We start from the raw sequence: 17939 nt of genomic DNA, 5'->3' as shown, positions 1-17939 counted from the left end.
GGCATGTGAAAGTGATGGGCCCTTAAATGGCGCTGTTTGCTGGTGTGAGTGTTGAAATGTGATGGGTCCGCGGCTGGCGGTGTGAATGTTTTGAATGTGTCACACGTACGAAAGGTGTATGAATGGCCTGTAAAGAGGTTGGTGCCTTGACGTGGCTTTACAGCTCACGAGCTGTGAGTCAGTGGTTCAGTTAATCATACTTTCAATTATACGCAGTGTATTTCATTTTTTGTGAAATTACTTGCGAATACAATTGTATGTACTGAATCATCACTCACCCTCGTGCCAAATCCAACCAGTATGTGTGTGTGCTTGCGGATTAGATGGCTGTGCAGTAAAAAAAAAAAAAAATTCTCTTTCTGCAGTAGGGTGTACCTTGTCCCTTATTGTGATTGTTGTAATGTGTTGCTTTTCTTCCAGATGGTGTCAGTGGTCTTGTTTGTATCAGGTATGAAAGGTGCGTGAATGGCCTGTAAAACGGTTGGTGCCTTGTCGTGGCTTTACAGCTCACGAGTTGCGAGTCACTGGTTCGGTTTTTATGCATTTATTTATTAACAGAGCATTTCATTTTTTTGAAATATCATGTTAATAAAATTTTATGTACTGTACCATCACTCGCCCTCGTGCCAAATCCAACCTGTATGTGTGTGTCTTTGAGGAATAGATAGCCGTGCTTGATTCTTTGTCTTTTGAGTAACTCAGTTATGGTGTATATTATAGCTATAAATAACTTTTTAAATTTAGATATTATTGGCAATTCATGGCAGTATATGGTCATGTCTTGTTGGTGAATTCTATTGTTGTTCTTTGTGCACAATCTCTTGCAAACCTGAAATTGTCTGTCACAATTTTCATGCGATATTGTCCCCTGAATCGCACGTTCTCCATCTGAAAACTTAATTCATTCAAAACAATTTTGTTTTGCAAGGGGGTTCCCCGGGGCTTGGCGGGCATCTTTGGAAACAACCAAACCCAAACAGTTCTGAGAACTAGACAGCCGGGGAAGTCCAGGGAGGTATGGCATGCCCCAATGTTTTCCTACCCAGAAACCTCTGCAAACCTTCAATTTAGGTCAAAAAACCCACTTTTCCGTACTTTTTTGGGTGGGATCTCGCAGCCGGCACAAATGTCCTACCATCCAGCGTTTCCCTTGTTCTCCCGAGTAAAATGATACCTCACTTGTGTGGGTGTGCCAAAGGCCTGTGACTAAGGCAGGGGGGCTTAATTTGTAAACCTTAAATACTACTTTTTTCAAAATTCATTTTTGGCCTGTTCTGCTTTGGGGCACCCACACAAGTGAGGTATCCTTTTACTCGGGATAACTAGGGAAATGCTGGGTGGTAGGACATTTTTGCCGGCACGGCGATCGCACGCAAAAAAGTTAGGAAAAGTGCTATTTTTACCTAATTTTAAGGTTTGCAAGGAGTTCTGGGTAGGAAAACATTGGGGGATCCACGCATGCCATACCTCCCTGGACTACCCCGGGTGCCTAGTTTTCAGAACTGTTTGGGTTTGGTAGTTTCCAAAGATGGCCACCGAACCCCGGGCCAAAAACTCAGGTGCCCCCCCAAAATCAAGGTTATATTGCTTCAGGGTATTTTAAATTCACCACCGTACGATTTGAAGCGTTTCCTGTTGCAGCCACTATGTCTATCCACACAAGTGAGGTACCGTTTTTTTCGGGAGACCTGGGGGAACGCTGGGTGGGTGGAAATTTGTTGATCCACGCAGATTCCAGAACTTTCCACCACAGAAATGTGAGGAAAATGTGTTTTTTTTGTCCAATTTTTAAGTTTGCAAGGCATTCTGGGTAACAAAACCTGGAGGTAGGCAGACGAGTCACCCCATCCTGAATTCCCCTGGGTGTCTACTTTTCAAAAATGTATAGGTTTGCTAGGTTTCCCTAGGTGCTGGCAGAGCTACGGCGCAAAAACAAAAGGTAGTCTTTTTGTCCAAAACGTGCTAGATTTCACTGGGAAATTGAGGTGCGACCATGTTGCGTTTTGCGCTGTTTCATGTCGCAGCCACTATGCCTACCCACGCAAGTGAGGTACCATTTTTTTCGGGAGACCTGGGGGAACGCTGGGTGAGTGGAAATTTGTTGATCCACGCAGATTCCAGAACTTTCCACCACAGAAATGTGAGGAAAATGTTTTTTTTGTCCAATTTTTAGGTTTGCAAGGGATTCTGGGTAACAAAACCTGGGGGTAGGCAGACGAGTCACCCCATCCTGAATTCCCCTGGGTGTCTACTTTTCAAAAATGTATAGGTTTGCTAGGTTTCCCTAGGTGCTGGCAGAGCTACGGCGCAAAAACAAAAGGTAGTCTTTTTGTCCAAAACGTGCTAGATTTCACTGGGAAATTGAGGTGCGACCATGTTGCGTTTTGCGCTGTTTCATGTCGCAGCCACTATGCCTACCCACGCAAGTGAGGTACCATTATTTTTGGGAGACCTGGGGGAACGCTGGGTGGGTGGAAATTTGTTGATCCACGCAGATTCCAGAACTTTCCACCACAGAAATGTGAGGAAAATTAGTTTTTTTTGTCCAATTTTTAGGTTTGCAAGGGATTCTGGGTAACAAAACCTGGGGGTAGGCAGACGAGTCACCCCATCCTGAATTTCCCTGGGCGTCTACTTTTCAAATATGTATAGGTTTGCTAGGTTTCCCTAGGTGCTGGCAGAGCTAGGGCTCAAAAACAAAAGGTAGTCTCTTTGTCCAAAGAGCGCAAGATTTCACTGGGAAATTGAGGTGCGACCCCGTTGCATTTTGGGCCGTTTCCTGTCGCAGGCACAAGGCCGACCCACACAAGTGAGGTACCGTTTTTATTGGTAGACCTGGGGGAACGCTGGGTGGGTGGAAATTTGTTGATCCACGCAGATTCCTGAACTTTCCACCACAGAAATGTGAGGAAAATTTGTTTTTTTTTGTCAAAATCTTAGCTTTGCAAGGGATTCTGGGTAACAAAACCTGGTGGTAGGCAGTCGAGTCACCCCATCCTGAATTCCCCTGGGTGTCTACTTTTCAGAAATGTATAGGTTTGCTAGGTTTCCCTAGGTGCCTGCAGAGCTAGGGTGCAAAAACTACAGGTAGGCACTTTGCCAAAAAAGGGTCAATTTGTAACTGCAAAATTTAGGTGTGACCATGTTGCATTTTGCGCCGTTTCCTGTCGCAGGCACAAGGCCGACCCACACAAGTGAGGTACCGTTTTTATTGGGAGACTTGGGGTAATTCAGATTTGTAAATCAAATGTTATTACCAATTGAGCTTTCATGCATTTCTCCTTTCAATGAAAGACATTGTGTAAAAAAAAAAATCTTTTTGAAAAATGACCAATAATTCTCATGCTAGTACGAGTATTCCCAATTTTGAAAATTTGCAATTATATACTGTTTCTGAACTCTATAATTTGTACCCAATTCAGAAATACATAGGTGTCTTTCATACAGATTTTTCCATGTACACATTTTCCAGGACAAAGAGCTTTATACCCAGTAAATGAAAAAATACCATTTCAAGTTGCTGCTCAGTTTTTGGATCTGGGTTCGTCAGGTTCTTAGTGAAACTACAAGTCCTATATATCCCCACAACCAGGAAGGTCTAACGGATGTAACGGGATATTGCTTTCCAAGAGCTGTCAAAATTAGAAAAAGATATAGGTGAAAACGTTGAGACAAAAGGCTGTTTTTTTCAACAAATTTTCAATTATTCCAATATTTAACTGTTACTTTCTATAAAGAAACCTTCATGGATTTAGACAAATAACCCCTTTATGAATTCAGAATTTTGTCTACTGTTCGAAAATGTACAGCTTTCCAGGATGCATTATTGCTTTTAAACTCATTTCTACCATTAACTGGGGAGGTGGAAAGCTCTAAAAATAGCAAAAATAGGCTATGTCCCAGAAAAATGCCAAAACTGTGTGAAAAACTTCGGTTCTCTGACAAAAGACTGTCATTCCCTAAAAGCTGAGAAAATGGAGATTTCAGCCCCACAAACTCTTTTTTGATAACATTTTCAAGGAAAAACCCAGAGGCTTTCATTTGCAGCCCGTTTTTCCCATTTTTCTGAAAAAAACAAAAAAATCGCTATATTTTGGTTAATTTCTGGGACCCCTCCAAGGGAATCCACAAACCCTAGGCCCCTTTAGAATCCACATGATGTTGGAAGAAAAGGACGCAAATTTGGCGTGGATACCTTATGTGGTCAAAAAGTTACAAGGGCCTAAGCACGCACTACCCCAAAACGCCAAAAAAAGCCTTAGCACAGGAGGGGAAAAGGCCTAGCAGCGAAGGGGTTAAACACATCAATAGTTACTAAAAAGGCAGCCACACATTTCGCTATGCAATGGATTGCCCATCGCAAATATTGACTAGTCTCTTTTATAATTGCTTAATGCTGTATTTGGGTATTAATCTGTAACTAAGGAGTTGGAACCTTTGCCCAGACAATGTTAACATGTACGGATGATAAAATAATGATGTAATTCTATTGAAAATGATCTGCATTTAGCACATAATCTGTGTTTTGTTGCTACATTATTTATTTAACCCTTCTGCATATTTTGCTTCTCCCGTGTTGCATAATTCCAGTGGCCCTGATTATATTCTCTAGCACCTGTCATGAGGCATATGGGATATCCAAAACATTTGTGATGAATCAGGCCCCAAGTCTGAAAGTAAAACTAGGGACCAGGGAGAGGGAGTAGAGAGACCTCAGCAGGTATGGAATCCTGCTTTATCCAGCTCAAAGCTTTTGGTGACAAAAATGAAGGCTTTAACAGGAGTTCAGTGAAGATGTTTCTAATTTCAAGGGACCCTTGCTGACACTACCATCCTGCCCCGCTGAAGAATTTTGAAATCAAAAAAGTTGCAAACTTTTAAGGAAAAATCTTTGACTGGTCTGACCCACTCAATTTAACTAACTTCTGCAGCATTATGGTTGGCCTGAAATCATGTCCAGGGCCCAGTCTATCATGAACATTTCCTCTAATTGACATTTTGTGATTTCTCTTGATGCTCTTTGCCTTAAACATTTACAAATGAATATTTTCTCTAATAAATATCCAATTTAAAAAGAAATGTGTTTTTTTGCTTATTTTTTATTTTGTTGGACACATTTATTGTGTGTTACTATCAACTTCAACTTTGTTTGTTACTGCTTTAATCTAACATGCATTTCTCTGGAGATTTGCTCACTCTTTGTAACATAGTAATCCGAGTTTAGGCAGTGTAGTGTTTTTCATTGAACTGTGTTATGACCTAAGAAGAACTGCTAATTAAGTTGGTATTGGGTACCAGAGCCCACATTATAATTCTATCTTTTGTCAGTTTTTATTTGTGTGTGCTTGATCACACATTGTTATCTGTTCCCTGTGTCCTATCAACTTTCAAAGTGTTGATCGCATGGCTCACTATTTTCTATTTTATGCCTCTGTGTGCTCCCTGTGATGGTTCTTTTTCTACTCTTATATTTCTCAAGGTCTCCTATTTGATGACAGTCTCAATTTCTTAATTCACTGTAACCCAAAGTGAATATACCATGTGATAAAAGAGTTTAGCGGTAATCTCTGTTAATAATTAAAATATATGATCAGAGGCACTCGATTCATTTTGTAAAAAATATAATGTTTTAATTAACTTGTTAAGGTTTGTTAGACCTGGCATCTTTGGCATGGTTTCCCCTGACTTTTTGCCTCTACCTCCTGTATTTTTGACGCTGTGCTTGATTTAGTTTTTGCTGGTTTAGATGCTCTGGGCACTTTGCCACTGCTGATCAGTGTCAAAGTGCAAGTGCTCCCTTGGTAAATTGTTATTGTGATTGGTTATCCATGATTGGCATATTTGTGTTACCAGGAAGTCCCTAGTAAAGTGCACTGAGTGTGCCAGGGCTGGTGATTCAAATGCTACTAGTGGACCTGCAAAATGGTGTGTCAGGCCTGCCACCGCAGTGCCTGTGGGCAGTTGCTAACTGCCATGCTGACCTGGCCAGTGCCCACACTGACCAAGCCTAACCCTTCCCTTTATATACACATTGGTCACCCCTATGGAAGGCCCAAGGTACTCCCCTGGGCCAGGTGCAGTGTATGTGAAAGGTAGAACATGTACTAGTGTGTGTAACATGCTCTGGTAGTGTATTACAGCCATTGTCGTTTTTCACTATTGAGAGGGCTATCTTGCCCATAGGCTATAATGGGGCATGCTGTCTATAATGTTTACCTGCATATCTTCACATAGGAGCAAGATAGAAAATTAAAGTCCGGTATCCCTGAACTCAGAATTTAATAACCTATCTTTTAGGAAGAATGTTTTTTAAAACCTGTGTTTGAGAACAGCACTTTTAGAAAGTGGCTGTTCTCTTGTCCGACCTTTCTGTGTGCCTTGGCCTGTTTTTGAATTGACTGTCTGGTTTGTGAGTGACAGGGGCTGGGGAGCCCCCAGGAGGCTGAATGATACAGACCTAGGCTGAAAAGCTGTATCTGCATCTTGAGTGGTGGGAAGGGATAGCACCTGGGCCTGAATAGGGCTGTGCCTGCCTTCCACAATGCTGGCTCCATCTCCTGCTGGGTGGCTGACGACCCTGCCCCTCTCTCTGAAAGGAAGGCAGAAATCAGGAAAACAAAGTGCTCCAGGAATGACCAGAACTGGTTCTGACTAAGCCAAGGCCTCTCTGCCTCCTGAGAACAAAGGAAAGACTGGTATAAAAAGGGCTACCCAGACTACAGAAAATTAGATCATCCTGGAATCAAGAAGGAACCTCTGCCAAGGAGGTGCTTATTTTTACCTTTGTTAAGTCACACATGGCCTACGAAAGTGCATAGCAAGTTCATGGCCATGTCCACCAGTGCACGGCAATAAACTAGCCTCTCAGGTGCCAAACCTCTCCTCTGTTTCCCTCGAGCCCTAATCCCATTGCCTTTCATTTATGGCTATCACACATATTGGGATATGATCTACTCCTGCCCAATTTTTTCAACTAAAATCATTGGTCACACATCTTTTAAGAGAACATGGGGTCAGCTGATGTGCCTTGTTAAACTTATGACCAGTGGTGTGGCCATATTTAGAAAGGCAGAAGTCTGAATTTTAAAGGTCTGATTTCATCATCAGACCCAAATTCAATGCATGTGACAATTTGTGATGGAGCTTCTCTATTTTATATCATTGCAGCCATGCACAAGGACAGGCAGGCACATCAGCTCTACATGGGCCACGCACCAGTACTATTGCATATGTTGGAGAGGCATGACGCAGCTCTCCCAAGTCATCGAAGACAATTCTGCTCTCCATCTTTGTTTAAGCATCATAGTGGGCATACCACATGCGATTCGCCCCTGCCATATTAAACAAGCTATCCTTTCCCTCTTCTTCCCTACCACAAAACACACCGAGCAAGTAGTTGGTCTTCACTGCGTATTCTTTATGAAATTTTCAGATACTGCAATCTTTATTTGTTGATTCACTCTCAACATTTGACCAACTTTTATTATCAACCAAAACAAGACACAGTGTCATAAAAGAAGTAGGCTTGTGAAGTATACATTTGAGCCACAGTTAGAAATTGTATTTACATTTCTGGCTCTCTAGAGACACGCTTGATGCATGTTGTGCCAGCAGGCCACAACCATATTCCACTGCTCCCATCTATCTGGGGTAACTAACAGTCGTCTATCCTTCTAGACGCGTCCACCAGGACACTGCTTTGCGCCTTGCCCATGCGTTCATGCGCACGAGATAGCCTCTCCAAAATTGCTTACTTCAAGCGCCGGTATCTCGGGTAGAGCCAGAGAGTCTAGGACCACCAGCAGGTCCGCCCCCTCTCCTGCCAGCCCGGATCCCCACATTGACTGCCCGCCCTGTTCCAGGACCAGACAGCCCCAGCCAAAAAGGAGACCCCGCCATTTCTCTTGCCCGAGACCCCGCCTACTCAACCTCTAAACTCAGGGATGGATAGGTGGGTAATTTGATGCGGCTCCGATCCGCTAGGCACCCGCGATGAAAGGACAAAGAGGGCTTGCCCCTAGCTTTTATCTTTTTTGGGGAGGGGTCGCCTGCACACCTTAGTGACGCATCCTAGGGGGACCTCCCATGTTTCCGTTGGCGCCTCTTCCTACCTTCCTGACTGGATGTGACCCGGGCTTCCGAACGTGATGCCACTAACGGCACCATGCCCCTAGGTGTTGTGGTGCGTCCCATCCTCCTTTCTCATGGTTCACTCTGTACTCTTACAGGTCACTGTACTCTTTCATGAGCAATGTTCCACCACTCACAGCTCTCCCTGTCCTATTCTAGCTTTGACACCATTCCGTTTGATCTTTCTTCGATTCTTTTAGCTTCCTCAATTATTTTTGCTCTTGTGACTCACTCATTCTTATCTTATAGTTATCATTCTCTTTTGAATGGTGATGCCTCTCGCCCTCCATTTACTCTTTAGTCCCTCTTATAATTCAAATAGGTCTCTACCCATTGAAGATCTTACACTTTCAGTTTACACTGTCTCCTTTGATTTTCATTTGCCTGTAATGGCCTTGACTCCATTTTATGTTTCCCTCTTCTTCTTTGACACACTTAACTCAATCCGCTCTCCTGTCTTTTTCAAGGCTCACAGTGTATCCCTGGGGCATGTTTCTAGTCTCACCCAGTGGTCTCTTTCTTGGGACGTTCTACCTTCTTTAATTTCACATTGCCTCTTTCACCAAACTCTCTCCTCTTTAATGGTTCGGTTTTCTATAGACCTCTGACACCCATCATTGTCTCTCAAGACTCACTGTATAATTATACTCTGCTGTGCCACTTCTGCATGTGGCAATGTCTCTTGGCATTCATGCTTCTCGTTTCAAAGCTGTGTGCCTTTCACTGCACTCAAAACTTTGTCTCTTGTATGATTATTGGACTGCCGTTTTTCTAATATTTGCCATCGTCCTCCATTTCATGGGACTCTGCCCACCGAGCGGTTGCGCAAACTCTCTGTGAATGTGTTGTACTCTGTACATGAAGACACTGGTAGCTATGTTGTTAGTTTCTAAATCTTCGCAGCTAGGAGGACATAGGCTGATTATACTTACATGTGAAACTAGGATATAACAGATTGACTACAGAATAGGCAGATCCAACTGGCATTGATAAGCATAATGGAATGAATGTATAGCATTTCATCTATGGTAGAAAAATATGCACTAGAGTACAGCTGATGACACCAGAGCTGAAAAGCAGATTGGTCCTGGATAGATTAATAGAGAAGCGCTCGAAAAATAATACAGGCATTTACAAAATATGTATTTATTTAAGAAGCCCTAAGGGACCTCAGAACCTATAGGAGGCTGCCCACCCACAACTCCTTTGTCCTGAAGAAGACCCGCCTTGTAAGGACCACTTTCCTACCTAGACTACGGGTCGAAACGTTGACTGCTCAACTACGACCAATCTCCTACCCCAAGCAGGACCTTAACGGCTGAAACGGAGTTTGGTTTTGTGTATTAATTATGTGTTGGACTCTTTAAGAGCCGTATGAGGTGGCCCTTTGGCTAAAGGGACCACATATATTTAGTTTCTAAATTGAAAATAATATTTGTCACTGGATGAATCTGACTATTCCTTGACCCCACCCTGTCCCTGACACTACCTTCACTTTCCCCCTTCCCGTTGTGAATGTGGGCACGTACATTTATTATCAATCTTTTATGTATATAAGCATATGTATGATGAACTCTAACCAGTGAAAGGAAATGATGCAAATTTGAATTAAACTTTTTTGCATCCAATAGCTTTGCTCTCTGAATTAATTGTACATGAAGATATAAGTTTATAGTACTTTGTTTTCTGTCAGTTGTCAATCAGGCTGATTGCTTACCGGCGGAAAACTGGTGGACGGTCTTTCTGTCCGCCTGGGGCCCCACCGCCACCATAATATGGCGGGGGAAATGTTAAGCGGGCGGACGGAAATGGTGGGTGGATCGCCACCGCCATACGGGTGGTGGCATTCCAACCGCCATCCAAATAGACCCCAAAACCTCTTGGACACTTATGGCAAGGTAGTAACATTCTTTCACAAAGGGCCCCACCAGCTCCCTCTGCTCTCATGTCCCTAGGCAGATTCCTTTTATTTAGTCTTCTTTATTTTAGGGTGCGGAGCTCTGCATGTCATGTTCATCCCCTTGTTAATCACTCTGCAGGCCAAGGCACCAGCGAAGATTCCGTGCAGGAGCAATGTTTTAGCTGGTATTATTCCCCTTCCTTAAGCGTGGCACCCTTGAAGTAACTTCCCCCGCATCGCGCTTGCTCCCTCCGTGCATGTCAGCATTCTCACCACTGTGTTCATGGAAACACAACTACTCATTTTAGTAATCTCTTTATACTTAAGCATCTGGGGCTAGATGTAGGTAAAGCATATTTACCGACCCTTAAATACCGAATTTTACCGATTCGGTATTTACCGAATCGGTAAATACTGAATTTTACAAGGGTGCAGGGGGTGTCACTTTGATACCCTCTAGCACCCCCAAAAGAGGCTCGGGTGCCATGTGGCAGGAATACCTGCCCCAAGGGCAGGTCTGCCTGTCATATGGCATAGGTGTGCATGCACACATGTGCATGCACACCGGAATCGGTATTTTACCATCAAATTGAATTTGATGGTAAAATACCGATTCTGTAAGGCTTGTGGGACTCAGTAGAGTCCCACCTACATCTCAAAATTACCGAATCGGTAAAAATACCGATTTGGTAATTTACAGAATCGGTAAATTTACCGATCGGTAAATGTACCGATTCTGTAATATTTTGCCCCCTACATCTCAAATTCCTTTTACCGGTCGGTAACGGCCGAATTCGGCCGTTACCGACCGGTAAAAGCCTACCTACATCTGGCCCCTGATGTATGGCTCGATATACCCCTCAGCCTGACTACCAGATCTCTTACCTTCTTGCCCCGTTCCAGCTAACTCTCTACATTGTTTCGTGTCAGCTCCTGGTGCCCGGACTCCTCTTGCTCCCCAGTACCTCCCAGGCCAGCATTTGTCCCGCAGGCAGCGCCCAGGCTGCCCAGGGAGCTGGGAGCTTTCCTGCTACCCCCTTCCTCAGGAGAACTGAGTGGCCAGTGAGGTGTGGGACTCGGGCAGGTGCTGCCCAGTGTCTACCTTGGGCCTGGGCGATGTCTGCAGAACCCCTGGGAGTCCCTTTGCGAAGAGCGTCTGGAGTTTGAAAGGCCATAGCATCATAGATCTGTCGGCATCTACATCTACACTTCCACCGAACCCGTAGCAGTGACAAACACATGTACCATCACCTGTACAATCTGAAAGCAGAGAACCAATGGGCACAGCTCACTGTTGGACCCTCGGTCAGCCCCATACAGAAGGGCCCATGTAATACATATAGGTAAGAAACAAAACCATGATCACCAAGAATCTTTGGAAAAGACAGAAGCACTCTGGAAAAGGTTCTCACGCGTGCTGAGGCCGGTGGGGTGTTGGCGGTATTTACTTACTCCTCCCTGAGCTCAGAAACAGTTCTGTTTTCCCATCATACAGTCATGCCAGCACATGATGCTCCCTTGACAAAGGTACAGTGCATGTGGCGTAGCAGAAGATCTAGTGTAGTTGATGTCAGGGGGCCCAGTGCTGAATTTAAATACTTTTTTGGCCTAATATGTATATCCGTATACATAGTGCCATATTTGCAAGGAAGGAAAAGACACCAGACTTGTACGGGAGGGGAGACTAAAAGAACTGTAACTGGTCACTCTTTCTCCTATTCCTGCACGTTTGTGGCAACTGCAAGTGACAAGCAGAAAGAACAGTATGGAAATCAGGGGATCAATTCTCTGTTAGCCACATGACTAAACCCCATCTCACTTTGTAAATGGGAGGCACTAATCGAAGGTTGAGCCCCTACACAGAGTAGCACTCTTATGGCCATAATTACCAAGGGCGGGTGCTGGTAAACTCTGCTTTAGGGTGGTTAGCAGAGTTTTTGCCAAAGTCCGCACTCCAAACCGAGAGTGGGGTAGGCAAAACTCAAGGAACTCTGCGGGCAGAGCAGCTAAACCACCCCCCTCTACTTTTTACACCCATTCAGTTGTGCCCATCAATTTGAAGATAACCCTCTGTTCTACTGACAGCCAGAGCACAAATTAGACCATGAGAGTTCAGTGATTAGACATTTTAATGCAAAGGACACATTTTCTATGTATGGCTTTTGCACTAGTAGAAGATTGTTCATCTGGTTCATAGGAGGCCAGTCTAAATAACTCTGCAGTAAGCCCAGCAGGAAAACACTGAGGCCCCTACAAAGTTATCCTGGTGGGATTCCTGAGCATCTGTGACTGATGGTCTACATTCTTGATTCCATATTTATTTGTGGACTAAAGAAAATAGCTGGGTTACAGATACCACAATATTTCCAACTCCTACTTCAGTTATAGGGAGTTGCCCAATGGTCCTGCCCATTGGAAAGGTACTTAACATGGACACAACTGGCCAAAGAATGGCATTCTTTCTTTGATCTGTGGAGACACAGGTTACTCCTTCTCATTAATTGTTTGACATGACGGAGGAAAGCATAAATCTCAGGGTGATCAGATATCCCACCCAGAATAATTTGTGGAGCCCCACATTATTCTAGAAGGATATTTTGTAAATGTCAACATTGTTAGCCAATGGCCAGCAGCTTTAGTTGATGATCCAGTAGTGTCACAAGCTAATAACATCACCATTGCACATTGCGAATTAATTTTCTTATTTTACTTAAAGTATTTTCCGGTTTTACTCTTGAACTAGTGTGAAAGTTAGACGTGAAAGACCTCAAACCAAGATGAGGAATATCAAGATCACCATAGACATCTTGAAAAAAAAAATAGATGCTTAAGAACACCTAGCAAATAATAGGCAAGGGTGAAGTGGAAGAAAATTTGGGCCATATTTATTAAACTTTCATGCAGCGCAGGTCAGCAAGCCCCCCTGCTCTGCATAAAAGGTCAGGAGTGTGCTGTAGTTAACATCATATAGCACATTCCTGCCCTTTCCTTGCGCTGGTGCCCTTTTGGCTGCCTAGCGCCAACCCAGCCAGCCTTGCACCGTGGTTGTAGGTAGGTTTGCTTTTGTGCAGGAAAGTGCCCGTTCCTGCACAAAAGCAATGCTCCGAGGCATAATTTTCCTCTTTTTAAGTGTGCAGCAAAATGCAGCGTACTTACAAAGCGGTAACAATGAGAAAAAAAAAAATATTTCTCCTCATTGCGCCTCCCCCGGGAAGGCATAGCATTTTGAGGCATTCCCAGTTTTACCAGTGTTGGTAAATCTGGGAATGCACCAAAATCAATGGGGGAATGCATGGGAACACCGATGCTCCACCCATGTAATGCCTCTTTGGGGCAGAGTAACGTAAGGCAGCGATTTGCGCTGCCTTGCGTTACTCCAGATTTATCAAGCCACGCAAGGGTTCTTCAGTCTACTGGCCCTTTGCATCCTCTTTCAGATATCATGGTCTCACCGAATGGTAAATGGTATGCTAGCTATCATTTGCTATTAAGAAATGCACTGAAATAATTAACAATCATTTGATCTAACGCAATTTAAAATTCAAAGCCAGTCAATATTCGCATTGCCAGAGAAATTTGTCGATATTTGTTATTACCAGAAGTCAAAATGAGTTTACTTGAATACTGGACAGAATAGCTGGACCAATGGTTCAACACATACCACACTTTTCCTCTGATATGCAGAGCGTAGAGTAAGGGCGGTGAAGAACATTTCCTTCTCCACAGATGCAGCCTTCAGTCAACACTGAACATGGTTCGGCGTCTTGCAAACCAAAACCATTATTCTGACAAGTTCTTGGAACATCACAGCTTGACAAACAAGAATGATAGACATTATGTTCAGGGCAGAGAAAAGCTGTTGGAAAAGAAAAAACAATATGGAAATTATTAATGTGCGCTACAATAAACCATATCAACTTGAAAGGTACTGAATGTTATTCCATGCAGTTACTGAGTACCACGAAAAACAAGGGACAAGAACGAAGCCGATATTGGACATCTTTGAGAAGAGGGCATTAATGAGGCATCGGGCAAAAATTGTCAGGAATGTATCACTCTGTCGGCTAGTGTTTATTCTGTCCAGTACTATAATGTAAATCAGTGTGGTGCTGTACATTAAAAGTCCACAAAAATCCCCAACTTGCAGGGCCAAAACTGTCAACGCATGGAGGACATTCATTCTCTATTTTACTAGTTTTGACAGGGTTTGTCATGCTGATGGCAGGGAGGATTTTTTTTATCACTGTTCTTTATCCCAAAAGTGAGTCAAACCATAGATGTAGGAGCATCAACGATAACAAAAAAGGCCAATAGCCTGGAAACAAACCCTTGATTTAGTCAACTGACTGTATCTTGGGTGCAGAAAGCAGAGCCTCCACTGCACACCGGTATTGGGGCCTGCTGAACAACAACAAAGGAGCCCCACAGGGTTTGTTTTTCTACTTAAATATACATAGCGAACATGCCAGGACAAAACATTGATTTGGAGTTATTTCTCTCAACTAGTCCCCAATTAAAAATAATCAATAGGTGGTAACACACACACATTCAGGTCCAACTAAAAAAGAAAAAGATTACCAGGCATAATTTAGGAGAAAATTGATTTCATGGTTTGTAATACAGTAACAAGTGGCACAGCAAACTGCAACCATAAAAATAATCTAGTTTGTGTAGCAACTAATTGTACCACCATGTTCATCACATTTTAGCCATTTGATCTTTGGCAACCGTACTTCCCTCTAGAATGACACCTGGTGTCCCGCTGAACTCAGACCCACACCCACACAAAAAGATCACAACTACATGCTTGGCATCATCCTGGACAGCAAACTCACAATGAATCGACATTTCAACACAATCTCCTTGGCCTGTTTCCACACTCGCCACATGCTCTCAAGAATCTTCAAATGGCTCCCTACAAGCACCAGAAAAACAGTAATGCAAGCCCTTATCACCAGATATCTAGACTATGGAACTCTGCATGCAGGAATCACCATCAAACTCATGAGAGGGCTCCAGACAATGCAGAACTCAGTGGCCCGATTGATCATCAACCTGCCCAAACAAACCCAGATCACCACACACCTGAGGAACCTCCACTGGCTCTCCATCAAGAAAAGATACAAATTAAAACGACTGAGACACGCCTACAAAGCCGTCCATGACCAAGGACCAGGATACATGAACCACCGACTAAACTTCCACCATCCATCCAGAAACCTCCCCTCATCCTCCCTCGCCCTGGCACAGACACCACACATCTGCTGTAACCACAGAAGAGGGCGTTCCTTCTTCACCTCACTGCCAAATCCTGAAATGCCCTCCCCATCCACCTCTGAAAATCACCCTTGCTGAGGGACTTAGGAAGAAACTGATGACCTGGCTCTTCAACTAATCCCAAAAGGAAAAAGAACAATTGATGGACAGAATGCAGAGCAATGTCATACACTCACCCCAGTACAGAGATCTGGGCCTAAATCCATTGTTTTCTTGCTCACCATGCCATTCCAGTTTGTACCCAGCCATATGCAAATCAGTCTTGACCCTGCGCCCAATGGGAACAGTCCAGCCCGAACTGCCAGGCCAGGTCCTCCCTGGACTGGAAACAAGCAGCCTAGGACCAGTTTCGGGCTTTCAGCCCTCATCAGCCAGGATAGCTTGACTCCAGTGGCATAGAGAGCACAGGACCCACGTCTAGGCATACCCGTCTTACTTGGGGTGACAAATGCAAAAAGAACAATTGATGGACAGAATGCAGAACAATGTCATACATTCACCCCAGTACAGAGATCTAGGCCTAAATCCATAGTTTCTTTGCTCACCATGCCATTCCAGTTTGGACCCAGCCATATGCAAATCAGTCTTGACCCTGTGCCCAATGAGAACAGTCCAGCGCGAACTGCCAGGCCAGGTCCTCCTTGGACTGGAAACAAGCATTCTAGGACCGGTTTCGGGCTTTCGGCCCTCATCAGCCAGGATAGCTTGACTCCAGTGGCATGGAGAGCACAGGACCCACGTCTAGGCATACCCGTCCCATTCGGGGTGACAAATGCAAAAAGAACAATTGATGGACAGAATGCAGAACAATGTCATACATTCACCCCAGTACAGAGATGTGGGCCAAAATCCGTCGTTTTTTTGCTCACCATGCCATTCCAGTTTGGACCCAGCCATATGCAAATCAGTCGTGACCCTGCGCCCAATGGGAACAGCCCAGCCCAAACTGCCAGGCCAGGTCCTCCATGGACTGGAAACAAGCATCCTAGGACCAATTTCAGGCTTTCAGCCCTCATCAGCTAGGATTTCTTGACTCCAGTGGCATGGAGAGCACGGGACCCACGTCTAGGCATACCCATCCCACTCGGGGTGACAAATTAAAAAAGAACAATTGATGGACGGAATGCAGAACAATGTCATACATTCATTCCAGTACAGAGATCTGGGCCTAAATCCATTGTTTTTGTACTCACCATGCCATTCCAGTTTGGACCCAGCCATATGCAAATCAGTTTTGACACTGCGCCCAATGGGAACAGTTCAGCCTGAACTGCCAGGCCAGGTCCTTACTGGATAGGTTTCAGGCTTTCAGCCCTCATCAGCAAGGATAGCTTGACTCCAGTGGCATGGAGAGCACGGGAACCACTTCTAGGCATACCTGTCTCACTCAGGGTGACAAATGCAAAAAGAACAATTGATGGACAGAATGCAGGACAATGTCATACATTCACCCCAGTACAGAGATCTGGGCCTAAATCCATCGTTTTTTGCTCACCATGCAATTGCAGTTTGGACCCAGCCATATGCAAATCAGTCTTGACCCTGCACCCAATGGGAACAGTCCAGCCTGAACTGTCAGGCCGGGTCCTCCCTGGACTGGAAACAAGCATCCTAGGACTGATTACAGGCTTTTGGCCCTCATCAGCCAGGATACCTTGACTCCAGTGGCATGGAAAGCACGGGAACCACGTCTAGGCATACCCATCCCACTCGGGGTGACAAATGTAAAACAGAAAAATTGATGGGAAGAATGCAGATCTCGGCCTAAATCCATTGTTTTCTTGCTCACCATGCCATTCCAGTTTGGACCCAGCCATACGCAAATCAGTCTTGACCCTGCGCCCAATGGGAACAGTCCAGCCCGAACTGTGAGGCCCGGTCTTCCCTCGACTGCAAAGAAGCATCCTAGGGCCAGTTTCGGGCTTTCACCACTCATCAGCCAGGATAGCTTGCGTAGCACGTTTTACCCTAAGTGGGATGGGTATGTCCAGACATGGGTCCCTTGGTCACTGTGCCACTGGATTCAAGCTAGCCTGGCTGATGAAGGGTAATACCCAGAAACCAGTCCCAGAATGCTTGTTTCCGGCCCAGGGAGGACCTAGCTTGGCAGTTTGGTCTGGACTGTTCCCATGAAGCACAGGGTTAAGACTGCTTTGCATATGGCTGTATCTGAACTGGGGTGGCATTGTGATCAAAAGAACAAAAGATTTAACCCAGATCTCTTCACTCGGGGTGAATGTATGATTTATTCAGCATGCCATCCATCATTTGTTTGCGTAGCACTTCAACTAAGCCCAGCAACCCAGTGCCTGGATACCCTCACAAGTGATAAGCCATGCTCTACAAAGTACTGATTTAGTCTAGAAAAGCATCATAGAACATACAATGGTGTCAGCTAAATATACAATCTGTCATCACGGTGCTGAAGTGGCATGCCCCTCTAAGACATGAACTCTCAACTCCTTTGAAGAGGAATAGGCCCAGGACACAGTACACTATCCAATTCTCTTGACTTATATTTTAATTAGCGAAGTTCCTCAGCTCGGAATGCTGAATGGCTTGCAAGTGACTATGGGAATGGTACACATCATGACACAGCAGTGTACTAGGTAAGTAAAGTTTAGTTCCACAT

At 44.4% G+C, this 17939-nt stretch overlaps 1 protein-coding gene across 1 annotated transcript in view; it reads right to left on the bottom strand.

The window, feature by feature from the left end:
- The window catches only part of OTOG (otogelin), a 1048712-nt gene that overhangs the window by 269317 nt on the left and 761456 nt on the right, over positions 1-17939 (bottom strand). The window contains exon 42 of the mRNA XM_078682941.1: positions 13692-13886. Within this exon, the coding sequence (XP_078539067.1) occupies positions 13692-13886 (195 nt within the window). The remainder of the gene's footprint in view (positions 1-13691; positions 13887-17939) is intronic.

Source organism: Lissotriton helveticus, chromosome 3_1 (assembly GCF_964261635.1).
Source record: "Lissotriton helveticus chromosome 3_1, aLisHel1.1, whole genome shotgun sequence".
Lineage (NCBI taxonomy): Eukaryota > Metazoa > Chordata > Amphibia > Caudata > Salamandridae > Lissotriton > Lissotriton helveticus.
Note: the sequence above shows the minus strand (reverse complement) of the source record. Positions and strands in the feature narration are given on the sequence as shown.